This window comes from Sinohyriopsis cumingii, chromosome 1, assembly GCF_028554795.1.
Source record: "Sinohyriopsis cumingii isolate HCF-2022 chromosome 1, ASM2855479v2, whole genome shotgun sequence".
NCBI lineage: Eukaryota > Metazoa > Mollusca > Bivalvia > Unionida > Unionidae > Sinohyriopsis > Sinohyriopsis cumingii.
The window spans coordinates 112,263,242-112,283,560 of record NC_142961.1 but is presented as its reverse complement, the minus strand read 5'-3'; the positions used below and the strand labels follow the sequence as shown (position 1 = coordinate 112,283,560).

The window sequence follows — 20,319 nt, the reverse complement described above, 5'->3', positions numbered from 1 at the left end:
AAGGTCTATCCGCTATGATCAATAGTTAAGGTCCATCCATCATGATCAATAGTTAAGGTCCATCCATCATGATCAATAGTTAAGGTCCATCCATCATGATCAATAGTTAAGGTCCATCCATCATGATCAGTAATTAAGGTCCATCTACCATGATCAATAGTTAAGGTCCATCCATCATGATCAATAGTTAAGGTCCAGCAATCATGATTAATAGTTAAGGTCCATCCATTATGATCATAGTTAAGGTCCATCTATCATGATCAATAGTTGAGGTCCATCCATCATGATCAATAGTTAAGGTCCATCCATTATGATCAATAGTTATGGGCCATCCATCATGATCAGTAATTAAGGTCCATCTTTCATAATCAATAGTTAAGGTCCAGCCATCATGATCAATAGTTAAGGTCCAGCTATCATGACTGATAGTTAAGGTCCATCCATTATGATCAATAGTTAAGGTCCAGCCATCATGATCAATAGTTAAGGTCAATCCATCATGATCAATAGTTAAGGTCCAGCAATCATGATTGATAGTTAAGGTCCATCCATTATGATCAATAGTTAAGGTCCATCCATCATGATCAATAGTTAAGGTCCATCCACCATGATCAATAGTTAAGGTCCATCCATCATGATCAATAGTTAAGGTCCAGCAATCATGATTGATAGTTAAGGTCCATCCATTATGATCATAGTTAAGGTCCATCCATCATGATCAATAGTTAAGGTCCATCCACCATGATCAATAGTTAGGGTCCATCCATCATGATCAATAGTTAAGGTCCATCCATCATGATCAACAGTTAAGGTCCATCCATCATCATCAATAGTTAAGATCCATTCATCATGATCGATAGTGAAGGTCCATACATGTTGATCATATTTAAGGTCCATCTTTCATGATCAATAGTTAAGATCCATCCATCATCATCAATAGTTCAGGTCCATCCATCATCATCAATAGTTAAGGTCCATCCATCATCATCAATAGTTAAGGTCCATCCATTATGATCATAGTTAAGGTCCATCCATCATCATCAATATTTAAGGTCTATTCATCATCATCAATAGTTCAGGTCCATCATCATCAATAGTTAGGTCCCTCCATCATCATCAATAGTTAGGTCCCTCCATCATTATCAATAGTTTAGGTCCATCCATCATCATCAGTAGTTCAGGTCCATCCATCATCATCAATAGTTCAGGTTTTCTCATTTCTTCCGTCAGATAAACATCAGTCTCTTTGTGTGCATAGAATTGATGACAACTTAAGCAAAAATCAAAGTATAAAAGTTACCAAAACAAAATATTCTGACTGTACAAAACTTATCATACCTCCTCCTCCATTTCCTTCCGGATCTAGTGGATTTTTCATCCCATAATAGTGGTATGCTTCATCAATGGAGCTGTAAGGCTGGCCTAAGCCCCCATTACCACCACCTCCTGTCACATATGTCCTATACAGAAAACACTATAATTAGCTCACTGAATCTGACTGATGTATTCCACTGAGTTATAAAATGTCAGCTTTCAATCAAGTTCTAACACTCAGGAAATGTATTTACACCATCTTAGATCCTTGAGTCTGAACAGACAAAAAAGAAACATTTTTCTGTAAACTGTGATACTTTGTGATGAAATAATAATTTCTGCATAGTTATTTAATTATTATAAAGGAGATTTATTAACACATATATAAAAAATATATGCTGAATTTTTTCTTTGCATGAGAATGTCTGAAAATGACACATTTATTACTTTAATTCTGATAAATTTTACAAAACAACAATAAAACAAAATTAGATTTTATTATGCAAGAATCTTATAAGAAGTTTTAATTCAAAAATTTATTTGCAAATCATGACAATTAGTTTGCAAAATCGTGATATTATCATTTATAAAAAACTAAATTGCTTGGTGAGAAAGAGATACAAATTAGAGTCAAAAACATGCCTAATGACAGCATTCAATCAGCACAAAAGTTGAGGAATGATAGACAATTCCCTCAAAAAATTATTTATGTATGTATTTGCAGTGATGCAAACTGCTACTGACATGAAAATGAATGTTAGCTGAAAAGTTAAAGTCTGAACATAAAAATAGGAATACTTCAGATCTGCACCAACAACTTCTTCTCCTAAACATGAATCCTAACTTTTTAAACGTTCTTTTCAATGTAAACATTCTTCAGTTTTCATGCTATAAAACATGCTGTAGAATATTAAGGAAAGACTGAAGGCATGAAATTCATCCAGTCTTGATGACTTGACTGTAATTTTTTTTTCTAACTCAAGTCCTAATGGCCCATATTTCATTTTAACTTCTTTCCTGAACCTTCCCGTGTTAAACAAAGCACCAAGGTAAATTGATTTCTGACTCCTCAATTTAGTTTTGTTTGGAGTGATACAAGCACTAAGCTATAATTTTTTAAAACAACTGCAAGCATTTCAGTTATCTAAATAACAGGTGCTCAAGTTACAGTTTGTGTATAAAATTGTGTAACTGACTTTCATATCGGAATCTGACAGAAGTGGCCTTGTGCAATTTAATGTGAAAAATCTAAATAATTCCACCAAAATTAGGAATAGATGTGTGTGTGTGTGAAACAAACATGACAAAACATGATGCAGTAAGTCAGAAAAGCAAGTTAGATGGCATATGATTGCCATAACCTGATATATCTCCTTTGTTTCCAGATGGTGAATGATTGTTATTTCTTAATACATTCTTTAATTTCTAGATGGTATGTAACTATTGTAACTTGATATGTTTCTACTGTTTCCAGATTGCAATAAACTGATGTATGTTTCCATTGTTTCTAGCCCTTACAAGCTGGATCACCTACAGGCATGTCTTAATTTGGCAAATTGGAATACTTGATTTACCACAAAGAGATTACAGTTTTCTTCTTTTTTTACAATACTAGTACTAGACTGTACACTTTTGGTAACAATGTAATGAAACATTACATTACATATACAGGTATATGTACTTTGTTTACATTTTTGTGTTTGTAATTGTTTTTCATTTGTGTTATCAACCAAGAAAAAAAGTATCTGATGATCTCAAAAGCACTTGGCAAGTTTTTCTGACTTGCTGCACTGAGCTTTAACATGGTGGTATCCTTTATACCGTATTTACCCTATATATTAGGACACGATAAAATAATATTTTTTGTATCCCAGAACTTATGGTGAAATTTTTTTTCACCTAGGTCATATGTCCCAAGAATTAAGAAACAAAATTTGTTTGGCTTTTGTGCCCCCACCCCACTGCACATTGCAATAAAATAGATATTAAAAAAATGTTTATTTTATAATAAAAAGAAAAAAACTAACCTTGTATTGTTATCATTTATTCCTTATTTTTCAACATGAACTTTACAGAATAAAATATATCAACGAAATCCGTATATGTAGCGTAGGCTTCCATACTGTAGCATGTATCGCTTATATCCAATAACAAGTCACATTGTTCATTGACATGAACACTGAGAAACAAATTGTGTTTGGTTGTGCTCAAAGGTTTGAATATGTTATCCGACTAAAACCTGGATCCAACAAAATCGCAAACAAGGGGGATATTATCAACCGATATCTTGAAGACAACTGTCATTCAAGCATGATATGGTATCTGGTGCAAAATAATCAAGACTGAATTCTATCTAGGTCTACTGTATGACAGTATCTTGCAAATAACAATCATTATTTGAAAATACATTCACTTGAGTGCAAGTGACAATCTTTTCGCCAGCACAGGTTACCAAAATATCATTACTGTTTACCTGCAGACATCAATGCTCCTTTGTATTGATTATAACTACTGATGCCAAGCGCACAGAAGCCCAGGTGGTGAATAAACACAACTGGCAGTGAGCAGTAAACTCCAACTTCTGTTACTTTTGTTTTTGCTTAAAGGATATTAATACAAAGGTTATTTTATTGCAAAGCAAGCTGACATCAGATTATGGATTCTTTTAAGTGTGCCGATTTTTTTGGTGATTTTATTTTGAATATGCAAAGATGGCAGAGATATGGAAGCAAACTTTGGTTCCTTTTCACCAGTATTTATGGGAATTTTGAAAATAAACTGAAACAATGGAACACATTTTAAAGTGACACAATATAGTGCTTCGTGCTTGGATGTCGATAACCCAGCATCACCGAGAATTTGGAGAAGAAAAAATCATGTGATGAATTCGTTAAGGCCAGAAGAGAAGCAGATGATTTTACAAATGAAAGGGAAATAATCAACCAATATATTGAAGACAACTGCCATTCACGTATGACATGATGTTTGGTGCAAAATAACCAAGACTGAAGTATATCCAGGTTTACTGTATGACAGTATCTCATAAATAAAAATCATTATTTGAAAACACATTCACTTGAGTGCAAGTGATAATCTTTTCGCCAGCACAGGTTTTAAAAGTAACATTACTATTTACCCGCAGACACTGATGCTCCTTTGTATTAATTATTACTACAGATGCCCAGTGCCATAGAAAGCAATCATGGGCCCTGGGGTAAGAAACACCCAGGCCTCTCCTAATTCTTGTTCAAACAAAATTTTTCTTGTATAGAATTAAAAAGTGTTGTTCGGCTGGGCCCTGGGGTTATATCACCAGTTGCACTCCCCTCTTGTTGGCCATGCAGATCCCCAGCACTTAGAAGCCAGGGTGGTGAAAAAACACAACTGGCAGTGAGCAGTAAACTCCTTCTTTGAACTTCCTGACAGGACATCAAAGACCAAGGTTATTTTTATTACAAAGCAAGCCAACCTAGGAATCCAACTTTGGATATATGTACTATGAAGCTGCTTCTTTTTTTAAAGATATCAATACAAAGAATATTTTATTGCAAAGCAAGCTGGGAATGGAAGCCGACTATGGATTCTTTTATGTGTGTTGATTTTTTGTTTTTATGTTTTTTGAGTATACAATGACGGCCAAGATATGAAAGCTAACTTAGGTTCCTTTTCACCAGCATTCACAGGAGTTTTGAAAATAAATCAAAACAATGCAGCAATTTTTAAAGTGACACAATACAGTGCTTTGTGCACAGACATCAATGACCCAGCATCGCCCAGAAGATTGGGAGAAAATAAAATCATGTGATGAATTTGTTAAGGCCAGAAGAGAAGCAGATAATTTTGCCAACAATATGATCATTAACATGGATGAAACTCAAGTACTTTGATCGCATTCCTGGATGGACTGACAATAAGATGGGGGTCAAAAGTGTGAGAATTAGCAAGACTGGTGCAGATTTGAAAAAATCTGACTTTAGTCCTTGCAGTTTCTGTTTCAGATGTGTTGCCACTAACATGTTTTCACAGTATGAGATAGCAAAAAAAAATATTCATGTACTGAAAGAATGGATCATACATGTGCAGGAGAAGTGTAGTGTTGATGAGATGCTGCTGCAGTGGATTAAAGAGTTTTATCTCAAGTACAGTTTTATATTTTTTTAAATAAAATTTCAGTTGGAATAAATTTTCTGACATGCAATTTTTGAATGATTTAAAGGGTGTCCCACAACTTGCAGCTTGAAAAAAAACAATGTGTCCCAAAACATACAGTGCACAAGAAAATTACTTTTAAAATTAATTTATGGTGTCCCAACAAATATGTGTCCCAACATATACGGTAAATACAGTAATGTTTCCTTGCTAGAAAAATAATCTCCGTTAAAAATAATAATTTGTTCTAATGTTTCAAATAAAGGAAGCTCTTCATCAGATGATGAAATTACTTACAGTAAAACAGGCACATAACATGAGAGCCACATGAAAAGCTGAACTCTTTACATGTTTCAGTGTCAGGGGCAAATCAACAAAAAAAGTGTTGAATAATGAAAAAAGATCAAGTGAGAGAATCAAAATGTGCAAACCACACATCTCTTTAAAACTGGAGATCTGAATAGAAAATGTTTAAGAAAAATAATTAAAAGCAGATGACCTGCATAGATGTGCATATAATTTAAGTATGTCCATAGTAACTGATCATGTAAGAATAACGATAAAAATGCACTGTTTAATGTGTGCAACTGTTTCATGGTGCATTCAGTAAAGAGAATTTGAATCCTCTGACTTCACCTTTGGGATCAAATATCTATCATTAGGAAAGACTAAACTCTTGGTGTTTGCCTGCAGCTTCAAACTTTCCTTATGTTCAAGCAAGTAAACCATGTATTATACTATGGGGACACAAAAATGAGGCTCACATAAATGGAAATTCAGATGACTGAAATAAATTACACTGAACTTGCTACTTTTCCTGGTATTTTTCATTACCTTTTTTCACTTATGATTTCATGGTTGCAACACACTATTAATTCAACTACCGCTGAAAAGTTCTTTTTGATACAACAGTCGCCCCTACTTCAATACAACAGTTGCCCCTACTTTCAATACAACAGTTGTCCCTTCTGTCAATTCAACAGTTGCCCCTTCTGTCAATACAAAAACTAACCCTTCTGTCAATACAACAGATGCCCATTCTTCAATCCCAAACAATTATATATGGGCAAAAATGCATATTTTTGCAAAACAATGACAATAAATAGAGGATATTTTCTTTTCCTATGTTAATACCAGATATATTTCATCATGTGATAAGTTAATATCGGATATATTTCATCATGAGATACCAAAACATGATGATTTAATGAGTTAAAATAGTTTGGTATCAAAAAATGAAATATATCCAAATATGAATATGTTTCAATACTTGTGTCATGTAGGGAGAGGGCTAATTAAAGTTGTTAGAACTTTTGCCCAATCCCACTGTATCCTGACAATAAAATATGTTTAAAACAAAACAATACCGCTATAATCAGAACATATGCATAGCCTACTGTCTTCAAACCTACTACAAATTCTCAAAGATTTCACATTGTGCCATCTTTTTCCAACCTATTACCTGAAGATATATTCTGTAAAACACTATCATAGTCAAGGAGAACATTCTATGCAAGTTCTGGATATTAAGCAAGTCAGATAGCATGCAGAGTATGAGGAAGAAATGTACCATACAGTCATCAGAATCTTAAGATATCAACCAGATACAGGACAAGTAACAAATAAATTGCCAGTATATTTACAGTGACACTTCCATCAACCAGACCCTCTGTAGTCTTGTTTCTTTCCGACTGGCCACATACACTCAAATGTCCAATAATGGATGTCTCACTTAAACAGCAAGTTCTCACACCCAGCCTGTCATTACATTTTCCAGGTGTCTTTTCTCACTTAAAATTAACCTTCCTTTAACAGCAAGTTCTCATATCCAGCCTGTTGTTACATTTTCCAGGTGTCTTTTCTCACTTAAAATTACCCTTCCTTAAACAGCAAGTTCTCATATCCAGCCTGTTGTTACATTTTCCAGGTGTCTTTTCTCACTTAAAATTACCCTTCCTTAAACAGCAAGTTCTCATATCCAGCCTGTTGTTACATTTTCCAGGTGTCTTTTCTCACTTAAAATTACCCTTCCTTAAACAGCAATCTTTCCTATGCAGCCAAACTTTTTCATTTCATAGCATGACTGATTGAAGAAAGTTGGGGTAAAGCTTCTACTACAATCAAAATGGACCTAAAAGTGCCCAGCTAAGGGAAGTGTCACAATGTAAAATGGAAGGAAAGACAGTTGAAATGGCTTAAGAGGTGAAAGGTGTTGTTCATAATGAAGATACTATTATAATAACTATCATGAACTACAGGAATGATGACAAATTTGTTCACGTGAAAATACAGCATATCTCCTAAATCAAACACCATCCATGATGGAAACAGGTCTATAATCAAACAAGAGCACAATGAATGGCACATTATATGCCTGTCCTGTGTTTAATAGTTTTCTATGTAGGTGACTGAAATTTTTTAACAGAAATCAAGTCTTCTGTCTGTCATAGTTATCTTGACCTTTAACCTTTCAACTCCAAAGTCAATAGCCCTCTTCCTTAGCCCAAGTGTAAGTCATCCACAGTGTATGTTGACTATTGAGGCTGGAGGACTAATGTTATTGTGCAAAAGAAAGTTTTCTTCTTTCAGTCGCCAAAATCAATTGGGTTCTTCCTTACCACAAGTGTAAGCCATCCACAAGTTTGGTACCTGAAGATGGTGCAAAAACATTACTAGTAATAGATGGATGGACAGCATACACTGTAATATCATAAGATGCTCTGCCTTATGGCAGGCATAAAATAAAGTGGGGGACATAATGCACCAACAAGACTGTCATACAATGTACATGTATTCAGCTACAAGACAAAAAGGGCAATAACTCTAACATAATAATGCAAGGGGCAAAGAGATTTGTTGGCATGTGTACCTTCAGATAATGATCATAACATTTTCCAAGTTTCATGGATATTCCAAAAAGACTGCAAGACTAGTCATGTTTACAAGATTCTGGCATGCACTGAACTCAGTTGCAAGTCAAAAAGAGCATTAAATCTTGTATAAATTGCAGGAGCAAAGTGATTTGTTGAAATGCACATCTTCAGGTGAAGACCATAATATTTACCAAGTTTCATGGCAATCCATCAAACACTGGTATAAGTTGTGCTAACAAAACTGTGTGCAGGACAGAAAGAAAGATGGATGGATGGATTGACACAAGAATTCTTATAGACCCCTGCTTCTATGAAGGAGATGGTATAATAATAATGAGGGAATTCTTGATTGGCAAATCAGATCACATTAATTTGAATGTACCTCATATCAAAACAGCCTAAACATTTATAGCATAAATTAGGAAATGAGAAGCTAACTGTTAATCATAATAGTGTATAATCAGAAGTAGGTAAAACTCATGACGTGAAGATGATCAAAAGCTAGGAAAGAGAACAATATTCATTTTTAATGATTAATCACACTTTCTCTCCTAATTCTTCCAAGTTACCACAACATTTTGCACTGTGTACAAAACCACTGCACCTGGATCATAGTTCTGAGTTATGAAATATTTCATGAGTGACATGGGGACCTAAAGAGGATTTTTTGGAACATTTTTCTACAATAATAGCAACATCATCTTTTCATCTTTATTTTTATTGCTGTATTAGACATTTATCAGAAGAATTTTAAATTCAGGTTGGAATTGTCATCTTGAGAAACAGTAACTATTAAAACAAATACACTAAAGAAAATAATTTCAAAAATTTTAAAAACAAAAATATCTATTGAGACTTTAAAATAGTGATATGAAACCATATGTGAGATAGGTGTACTATCAAATGATGCAATGTACTACACATGCATTAAATAAAGGACATTAAGTGACATACTATGACACACATATGAGGATATGAATAACAATCAACAATACAAATTATATGGAAAAAGAAACTACGACTACCGTTTGTCCTTTTGTTTCAGTAGTGATAATGAACTGCAATGGAGGGAAAAAATATTCTTAGTAAATACTGACTTAGGTGTGGGGTACTATGATTTTCAGTTGAAACATACGTTATACCCAAAGGAAACTTATCCTCTCATATAATCATTGTTTAGTCCCATAACAAAGAAGAATTTATTATAGGAAACAAACTCATTATATCATACTACAGACTAATATCATCATGTACCAGTCAGCTAAAGTATTATTTTTACATTTTCACTTCACAGACCCATAGACTCCAGTAAGTTCTACAATCAACATGACAAAATATGAAACAAATATATTTATATTTGACACAGGAAATAACATTTCCACTCAGTCACTTATAAATACAACTCAAAACTGGATTGGGTGAGTCAAGTTGAGCTGTACTCACCTGAGTTGCTAGTGCAAATTTTAAATACATATGTGTTTTTAATCTCCTGAGCCCTTACAAATGTCGGATTTTTGTCTTTTTTAATGAAATATTATGTGTAACTGTTGAATTTCCAGTTAATGCATGAAGGTTCAACCCAAGAGATGTATTCAAGATGAATGACATGTACAAGAGGAATTCCAAATGAGATGACCATAGTATGATTGCTTTGAGAATAGGACTGCTTTGCATTACATCATTACTGTAAACGTAACATACACACGGATCTTACTGTTAATTAAATTACATTAATTTTGTCAACCATCACTGATTATGTGGCGAATAATTGCTGGCACAAAGCCTCCACAGAAAGAAAATAAAATAAAACAGAAGTTCAAGATAAGATAGCAAAAAGCAGGGAGCACGAGCACAATAAAACAAAGCATTTTCTGGCGAAATGGCAAATATGTTAGCCATGACTGACCAATACAGATATGAGAAAGGTATGCTCATGGTGTACACAGCATCACAAATTTTCAGCTTACACATTTTGGGCAAGTAAAAATTAATTTGAGCAAGGAAACATAGGAAGTTACTTGCCAAAATTGACATATGCATGGAAGAAATTGTAGTTTTATTCCCTGTCACAAGTAATAAACACTATGTTCATGCTTTAATTGATATATATTTAACTTTATAAGGTTTACTGACTACATCTGTTATCCTTTGTTTAAATATGTATTCACCTGAAGATGTATCAGGTGAGTTGTCAATTACTTAAAATATTTACCACATGTACTATATACCCAAATGACCGCTCCGGTGGCCTAGTGGTTAGAGCATCTGCCTAGGATGCGGGAGGTTGTGGGTTCGATCCCCGACCAAGTCAAACCAAAGACTTACAAAAATGGTACTAACAGCTGCCTCACTTGGCACTCAGCATTAAGAGGTTAGTGTTAGGACTGGTTGGCCTGGTGTCAGAATAATGTGACTGGGTGTGACATCATGCTACATGCCTGTGGCATGATGCCCCAGTGCTAGACATCACTGCCACACTGCAGACATCGTAGCGATATGACTGAAAAATTGTTAAAGCTATGTTAAAAATCCAAATCACATCACAACACAACACATACCCAAATGACAACAATTCACACATTGATCTGTCTTGGATCATGGTCTATGGTGTTCATTTCACATCTCCAACAAACAGCAAAGACCCTGATCTGCTGTCACATTACAAGATGTAGTAGGGTACATAGATAAATGACTGCATAGTCTAGACCGATGTGTTAATGCAAGATAACCAATCCAGTTAAAGCTGATGGTAAATAACCCAATACCCATGATTCAGACAGCCCTGGAGAGTTTATGTCCAAGGACATTCAACTCTTCCAAAAGTTTTCAAGGAGTATATTTTCTTGTGAAAACTGAAAACTCTCCATGCTTTACTTTGATAATTAAATCCTTTTTGTTTTTGTGACATAAATGTTACCTGTAGCCTTGTTAAGATAATTGGTCATTTAGAAACCACTTCAAGAATTTAGCAATTTGCTCACACAGCAACCAAAAAAATAAGCGAAGTATGCATATTTGGTATAATCATAATATTTCAAAAGATGGTTACATTTTCCAGCAACAGTTCAAAATATTTTTTTTACATAAATCTTTGTGAATCACTGCTTGGGTATATTTGCTCTACAAAGTTATGTCATTTACTCATTTTTCAGAGATATTCACAAATTCTGTCTCCACACTCACTTTTTTTTTAAAGTTACAATAATTCAGAGTAGATTAAGACCTCCAGCTGACAAGCACAAGAAATGGATAGTGGTTACATGCAGTTATGGGGGAATCAGAACTCTTTATTATATCAGATATTTACTGTGGTGGTGACAGACCAGCAAATCTACTGAAAAAGTGTACATGGAAGCCATTCAAAGGGACAGACACTCTACTGTGGAAAGGAATATCAAGGAATTAAAGATAGGACCATTTAACTGCTTAGTGTTGAAACCATCTTTGATATTCTTCAGCACAACCATTTCTGATGTTCTCCAGCAATAACAAGATTTTCAATTTAGCTGCTGCGGTGGACATACTGGATGTCAAATTGTTAGCATTTTTATTTATGACCAGCAAAACATCATAATAGGTCTTTTGATGGAAACCCCATGTTGATAAGACTTTCCATTTTTAAGGACTAATGATTACAAGATTATCAGGATGGATGCCAAGGAGGCCTTATTTGATATTAGATTGGAACCATTTCCATTTAATACCAACCAGTCAAACTTTTGGTAAATTCATGATGTCAATATCACCAGCCATCTAGTAGTGACAACAAAGTTTTCAAGATGACCTTTGTGACAGCAATATTAGAAGTCAGACTGGCACCATTTTCTTTTATGACCAATTAATAAGACCAACTAGTCATCATAAGATCAACTAGTCATCAAAAAGACCAACTAGTCATCATAAGACCAACTAGTCATCATAAGAACTATTTCAGTGGAAACTCCATGCTGATATGACCATTTCAGAAGAAATTGTGATAACAAGATCTACAATATGTCCACTGTGGCAGGCATATACCATTATGTCTAAATAACACCATTTTGAAAATATGTCATAAGAATTTGTTCAGTAAAAAAGCAATACTGATACAACTATCCATTCAGTAGTGGTGACAACAGTATTTTCATTCCCATACTGCTGGCCATACTGAACATCGTATGGAAACGATTTTCATTCAGGATCAACTAGAAATCATTAGAAGTCTTCTCATGAAAACCCCATGGCATTATTTCTTTTCATTTAGCACGAATAGTGAAGCTGGCTACTGTAACATCCATATTGGACATCAGATTGGCAACATTTTCATGTACGACCAACCAGACATCATAAGAAGTCTTCTGGTGAAAACCATATAGCAATATTATTTTTCCTTCATGAAGAGTAATTTGTAAGAAGATTTTCAAGACAGCCATTGTGGCTGGCCATATTGGCCATCAGATTCGCACCATTTTTAATTAGGATCAATTTTACATCATAAGAAGTCCTATAGCAGAAACACCATGTTGAGATGACCATCAATTCAGAAGAGGTAGAGATAACAAGATTTTTTCAAGAGGTCCCTATGGCTGGCCATATGGGACAACATATTGGCACAGTTACATTTGCAAAAAGCTTGACATCTTAAGAAGTCTTTTTGTGAAAACTGCATGTAGAAATGGGCATCCATTCATAAGGAATAACAATAATAAAATTTTCAAAATGGCTGCTGAAGTGGCCATATTGGACATCAGATCGGCACTTTGTTCATTTAGGACCAACCTGAGACCATAAGAAGTCTTCAGGTAAAAACCTCATGTAATGAGTTTCAGTTCATGAGGAGTAGCCATAACATGATTTTCAAGATGGCCATTATGGCAGTCATAGTGGACATCAGTTCAGCACCATTTTTGTTTAGGACCAACTAGACCATGTGTGTGTAAATTTTCATGGCAAAATGTGCGTGTAAATTTTCATGGCAATTCTCCAAGTAGTTTAGAAGAAGTAGTGATAATAAGCTCGTGCTAATGGATGGAAGATAAACAACAAACTAGGAGAGCTAATAAAAAAACTTATCATTTACCTCATGTTCAAAGACAATAATATTTTCATTACATAAAATTATATTAAAAATTCAAGATGTTTTAAATAAGGTAAAACCTTATTCATCCAAACTCAAGTGAAGAATTTTTTCAAATATATAAAAGCAAAGCGGTAAATGTTATCATACAGAACTCTACATTATGAACTTAACATAGAAATCAAGGTCAGTGAAGATCTGGCTTGGAGATGACTGATATCAAACTTGCTAGTCTTTCATCTGTACTTAATATTACAACAACAAGACACAGAAAACAGTCATATCTGTATGCAGTTATTATACCTATGATGACATAACTGATTTTTTATATGAGAAAAAACAGAGCTTAATTGTTTTTTCTTCAAATCATTGTTCATAAAATCTGCTTCAGGAGCCAATATCATTGTCCAATATTAGAAGCCAGATCCTTCTGTGTGGAAGTTACACACCTCCGAGTAACCATGGAATGACAGTCATAATGATCACTGTTACAAGAATAGTTCATGTAACGGTACCGTATTTGCTGGCCTACAAGTCAATGTGGAGCACAAGTCGGATCAGTAAATTTGGCACATTTTCTATCCTTCATCTTTATATAAGTCAACCCTCAGTATAAGACGAGGCCAAATCAACACCTTGGATTGTTTTTTTCACTTCATTCCACAGAGTATCGCAAATTTTATCCTACCGGTAACTCAGTAACCTTTCCAGTCAGGATCATAAAATGTTGCTAAAAGTACCTAATTTATTTCACAAGAAGTATTTTAAACGTATTATGTACTTTTAGCTACATATAATGACACTGACCCAAAAATAAATTGAGTTACAGATAGGATAAAACTTGTGATGATGTGTGGAATTAAATTATAATAACTTCCAGTTTCATAAAATTAAAAGTATTGCTGTATGCTATTTCAGATTACCATCAAGAGGGAAATTGCATCATTAATACTAAAATGCATTTTGGTGGGGGGGGGGATGAGATACAGAGAAGGATGCATATGTATTCCATCACATTTTTCTTCTTTTGCACCTCGTGATCAAAATCAAATATGGTCCAATACATGAGACAGAGAGAGATCGAGATCAGCTCCTTGTGGATTTTTTGTTCTTTTTTTTTAACTTCTGGCCCCCGTGTTGCTGAAGCTTTTATCAAAGAGAGAAAACATTAATAAATGAAACAGTAAATGTAAACTATGAAAATACATACCATACTCCTTCAGGGTTTATATATTCACAATAGTTATATCCATATAGTCTCCAGTAGGTTAAATCCCAAAACTGACCATTTTACATGCTGTCTAATTTTCTTTGCAAGCATAATGATCTCTCAATTCCCAACAATTAAGGTTTTGTTTAAAGTGCATGTACTTTTCCTGTACTTAGGCAGCAACTGCTTTTGATCTTTGCTCATGCTAGATGTACTTTAAATTGCTGCCGGTTCTGTCAGCAAGTTAAAAAATGTCTCTGGCTGAGAAATTTACCATAGTAACCACCTGGCACTTCCTTTAACTATATGGTACGATATTCAAAATAACCATGGGTAGCCACATTTCCATATTAGCAGCCTTGCTAATCTGATCTGCTCTGCAGAATCTTGACCTCAAACAGGTGTTATCTTGGAATGACTGAATACAGCCATAGCATATTTATTTAGCATGTAAATACCACTACAAAGCCATGTGATTCTTTTAATAATGGAAGTGGAAACAAAAATTAGAAGGAATCACATAACTAGTGGTATTAACTAATAATGGAATATGGTACTGCACTTGTACACAAGTAAAATCAGTCATCAGGTAATTGAACAATACAGATTTACAATTGTGAAAACATCTGTCTATCTGTCTCTCTCTCTCTCAATGGGGCATACGTATTACCTGATCATTAGGTGCATGAAGAAAATTGTGATGGAATATGTCTTTGTCATGGTTATTCATCTTCTAACTTGTAAATTCTAATGCACATATATGTAATTAAATTTACAGAACATATATTACAAACAACAAACATTACTGATGCATGCTGCTTTAGCACCATTACATCTGACTTATGTTAATTTTTAATACTGACGATCATGTAATTTTTTAAAATACTCACTGTGGGATCCTATATTTGTTCATACATGATCTCTTCCCCAAAATTAAATATATTTTGCACACTATTTTTCGTACTCTTGGAAAATTATTTTCGAAAAGAAAAATATGATAAAGCGATTCGGATGACATAATCCATTTACAAGTCAATTAGGAGTATAAGACAAAACTAAGATTTTCTGGTCAAAAAGTATCATCTTATAGGCTGGCAGATACAGTAATCACCCTGACCAGCCACAAAGCTGAGGCATCACATAAAATGCATACAGTCCATTCTTGTAATAACTACTTATCTAGCTGTACAAATAAGAGTCAACCTGTTGAGAGGAACCTAACTCAATATACAATTTACAGTCATTGCTATGGAAAAGTTTATCATAGAAAAAACATTTATTTCTACTTCAATTGCACAGTCAGAAAGGGGCTTTTTTTTGTAGGTTAATAAGCATATAGTAAAGAAAAATCAAAAACACAAACCTACCATAGCAGAGCATAAATCAGTACATGTGTATAACTGAGATGCATCCAGTTATATAAAGTTTCACGAATCTAACATGAACAACATACCAATAAATTAAATGCAAAATTTCGAGAAAACTGAAGCATGAAATATAGGTTACTGAGATCTCTTTTTGAAATGAGGATGTACTACTTATCAAGATTCATCCTCTCAAAAAATACCATGGTTCTACGCAGAACAGTATGCATATAACATGTCAATAACTTCAAAGAGACGAGGTAAAAAGTATAACGTCATTTTTTACAATATACCCAGATCAGTATGACAGAACTGTCAATAGTCATTATCTGCCTTAATCTCTACAATTACAATTCATTATCTGAAGTCTCTAAGCCATCTATCTACATATCAACTCACATAAAACTCATGGTCTAAGCCATCTATCTACATATCAACTCACATAAAACTCATGGTCTAAGCCATCTATCTACATATCAACTCACATAAAACTCATGGTCTAAGCCATCTATCTACATATCAACTCACATAAAACTCATGGTCTAAGCCATCTATCTACATATCAACTCACATAAAACTCATGGTCTAAGCCATCTATCTACATATCAACTCACATAAAACTCATGGATAAAGGGCCTTAACCTTCGCTTTCTTGTGATGACTAGTTCAAATAACTCATTTTAATGCTGGCTGAATATTTTGTATTTGTCTCAAGAATATTCTTAATGGGTGTTGTCAAATCTTTTGAATTACCCAAATATATTTCAAGCTACATGTTTGCAGACAGAAGACAATTTGACATAGTTTTCACTTTTCATTAATTCTGACAATCATGACCAAAAAATATACATACCTTAAATATATCAATATCACTATGTGTAAGTGAAGCACAGGTCAAAATAAAATATGGCAAACAAAGAACAACAGAGACATTATTTTGTCTGATCATAAATATATGGTACATAACAGTAGTTGGAAATAATCATAGCAGCCTCTATAAACAAGGAAACATAAAATATGCAAGTTCTCCAATTTATCCTTTCAGAGACATTTCTCTATTGAGAGTATGCATGTGAACACAAATTAAATTGTCTGAATTCCTAACAGGTCATGTGATGATTTCTCTTAATGGTCAATTGAATTTGCTAGATTCAGGAAAAAACTCTTCCATACTCAAGAAGGCAATTGTTCAAAAGTCATATTTACTCTTCTATCTAAAAGAAATTATCACCTACATCATTCTACTGTAAATAACTAGCCATTGATGTCATTTTTTAAAATAACCTTAATGGAGCAAAGGTCTTCACACTACTGAATCAGCTCTTGTCAACAACCTATATGTTGCTGTATTTGAGATAACTCTAAATCCTTCCCAGCATGTATGGTTGGTTAGAGTTTAAGAGCTGTCTCCTCAGAGTATTCTAGGTCTAATGTTTTACATTGCTGTAGTATATTTGAGTGATTCAAAGTTTGTAAATGCATTTTCTTTTCCATTTTTGTACTTAATATTTTGGTGCTGATAATCATTTCAAGATGTACTTTTGATCTAGAAATGACTTGCATTAATGGCTGTCAATATTTCCTTGACATGTAGATCTCTAAAAATGCAACATCAATGTTATCCACAGAAAAAATACAATTACTACACAAAATTTATCACTTGTTTAATTCTTAAATGATTACAATTATTTAGCAATCAACTACATGCAGATGTAATAAATAATGTTATGATTATTTCTCTTTACTACTTCCATGATTATCTCCCTTTACTGCATCATGACTATTTCCTCTTACTGGTCTCCTACAGTGCATATGCAGACTTGGGGAACTTTTCCCCCTACAAAGCACTGTAAACAAGATGAATACATTTGTGATACATGTCTGCTTTTTGAATAAATTCATTTAAAGTATAAGATGATTGTTGCACTTCAAACTTATTTTGAAAGTAACTAAAAGAGAATACACACACCTTAAATTTGAAAATCTATGCTTTTTAAGAACCATGCCGAGAAATATTTGCTAATGAAATCTGGAAGGACGCCAATATATGTTTTTAGAACTTGTAAAATCACCCTTAAGTAAATGACAGCTAAACTTTGAAGCATGAAAACTTACGATGGCTGATACATGAGTCCAGGAGGAGGCTGGGATGACAGACCTCTGCGGCCGCCACTTAGGATTTCTGCAAACCCTGTGTCTAATATGCCCCCATTCCTTGTGTCTCTCCGCCTTCCTTCATCTATCCTGCTCCGCCTACTCTGTCCAGGGGCTGCCTGTGACTCCCTACACAGGAAAAAGTTTTAAAATATAATATATTAGGTTTTTGAGGATAAAATGGCATTTATTTCTTTTCTATTCAAATTTCCATCTACAGAACAATTGACTTGAAATTCCACTGTTTTGGAAGGCCACCTGTCAAAAAAGACAACATTTTTCATAATGATCAAATGTGTTATATACTGTAGTGACATCTAATGAGAGATCACCTGTCTTAAGACCATAAAAGAGATGGTCTCTCAAGACAGACTCACTGAATTAATAGGAATTCACTTTGTATTATCAAATGGCTGATACTATAAGAAAGTCTGAAATAGTAATATACAATATTTATCTTAAGATATAAGGAACTGTGTGGTTATTCTTTTGAAAATCCATACATCAAAACAATACACCAAATGTTCATAAATGTTTACCATGGCACAAATCATAGTCATGCAATGTAGAGTCTGTCCATATTTCTGACAATGGTTTAATGTCGGTTAGAATTGAAGGAAACATTATCACAGAAATTATACACTGCTAAGCTTTGACAATATAAAGTATTGCTATTGAAGGATATATCTAAATGAACTCCAAATATCTGCACTATGAATTCCATTTTAGAAAACTGCCAGACTTTTGGGACCACAACGTGATATAAATTAATTACTGTAAATTTATTCATTTTTCTATAAAAAGATGACTAATTAAAATAAATGAAGATCTGAAGAAAAGTCAAATGATGAAGTACCTGCTTAAGATTTTTCATTAAAGATAAAATATTAAAGTTTGATTGGTTTCTAAGTTTTCTATCTTTTCAAAAGAAATCTTCCAGGAAAAGCAAAATATGTGAACAACAGCTTCCGGTTAATGGAACCTTGCATGTTAAGTACAACCAAAATGCCAACACAGCAAACAGCACACATCCAGTTAAACTGTTTAACTTAATGGGATGCAAGCAACATAAACATTCCCAAGCATCTGCAAATACCATGGTCCATGAAAAAAATATAAAATATTTAAAAACAATTCAGAATTAAAATTGATGCTTGATCAGTTATAACTGTCAGACCAAACATCAATCTTTAAATTTGAAATGATTCCCATCATACATATTTGGGGGTACAATTATCCTTGTTTATCAGAAGTTTAACACTTTTGTTTATACCTATATTCATGGATATGCCCCTCACCCTTAATAAAATGCTATACATGACAATTGCATTTTTCTTTGGTTTTGAAATTGATAGTTTGCATCAACTATGAAAGCCACAAAATGTTGTACCCCACAAATAGTGAATTCACAGAGTGGCATGTGTGTGTGTGTGTGTGTGCATTCAAAACTAAATGACAAACAATATATCTGACATTTCACAGCTTCTACTCATATGAATGCTGTTGGGTATTTTGTAAAACAAATAAAACATAAAAATAAAACACCATGAAAAAGAATTTGAATGAATGTTATGAAACAACTGGACGGAAAGGATGAAGACCATGCAGAATCTGTGAAATATAATTTATTATAAATCTTGAATGAGAAAAAGCTAAAATCTGCAAGCAAAATAATGGTATATGAAGTTATTATTTTTACTTGTTTCATTAGTTCTTGATTAAATATACAATAAAATTACACCAACTAGCTATAGGACCATAGTAAAAGATTGCACTAGCATGTATGATACCGGTGTCTGTATAGCTGAATATAATAATTATACATCAACTTGCCTAGTAGATATATAACAAGCAAATTTTTTAAGTAGGTATGAGTCAATACAACATGGATGGTCCCACCAATAAGATGCATAAATATGTCATATTTTCTTAGAAAAATGTGAGACTCACAGCTGACCAAGGTCTTCTTAATTTAAAATCTTTTGCATAGAATTTGGATGTAATCCAGTTACTGGGTAGAAATGAAACAGATGTGACCTTGTGTGATGGATGAACGTGGGTAACAACACTATATACCTCCACAATTGATATAGGTTCTGCTCTAATGTTTTGTACACTGCATAGAATTTGATTTTTAAAGAAAAGAATTTCCCAGGTTATCCTGACTGGCTATCCTGGGTAATGAAAAAAAAATGGAAT

General features: G+C 33.8%; 1 protein-coding gene across 1 annotated transcript in view; it reads right to left on the bottom strand.

The window, feature by feature from the left end:
- Positions 1-20,319, bottom strand: part of LOC149807626 (uncharacterized) — a 247,293-nt gene that overhangs the window by 93,359 nt on the left and 133,615 nt on the right. The window contains exons 27-29 of the mRNA XM_089968946.1: positions 18,082-18,249; positions 9,362-9,394; positions 1,339-1,460 (exon numbers count right to left, since the gene is read on the bottom strand). Coding sequence (XP_089825072.1) covers positions 1,339-1,460; positions 9,362-9,394; positions 18,082-18,249 — 323 coding nt within the window. The remainder of the gene's footprint in view (positions 1-1,338; positions 1,461-9,361; positions 9,395-18,081; positions 18,250-20,319) is intronic.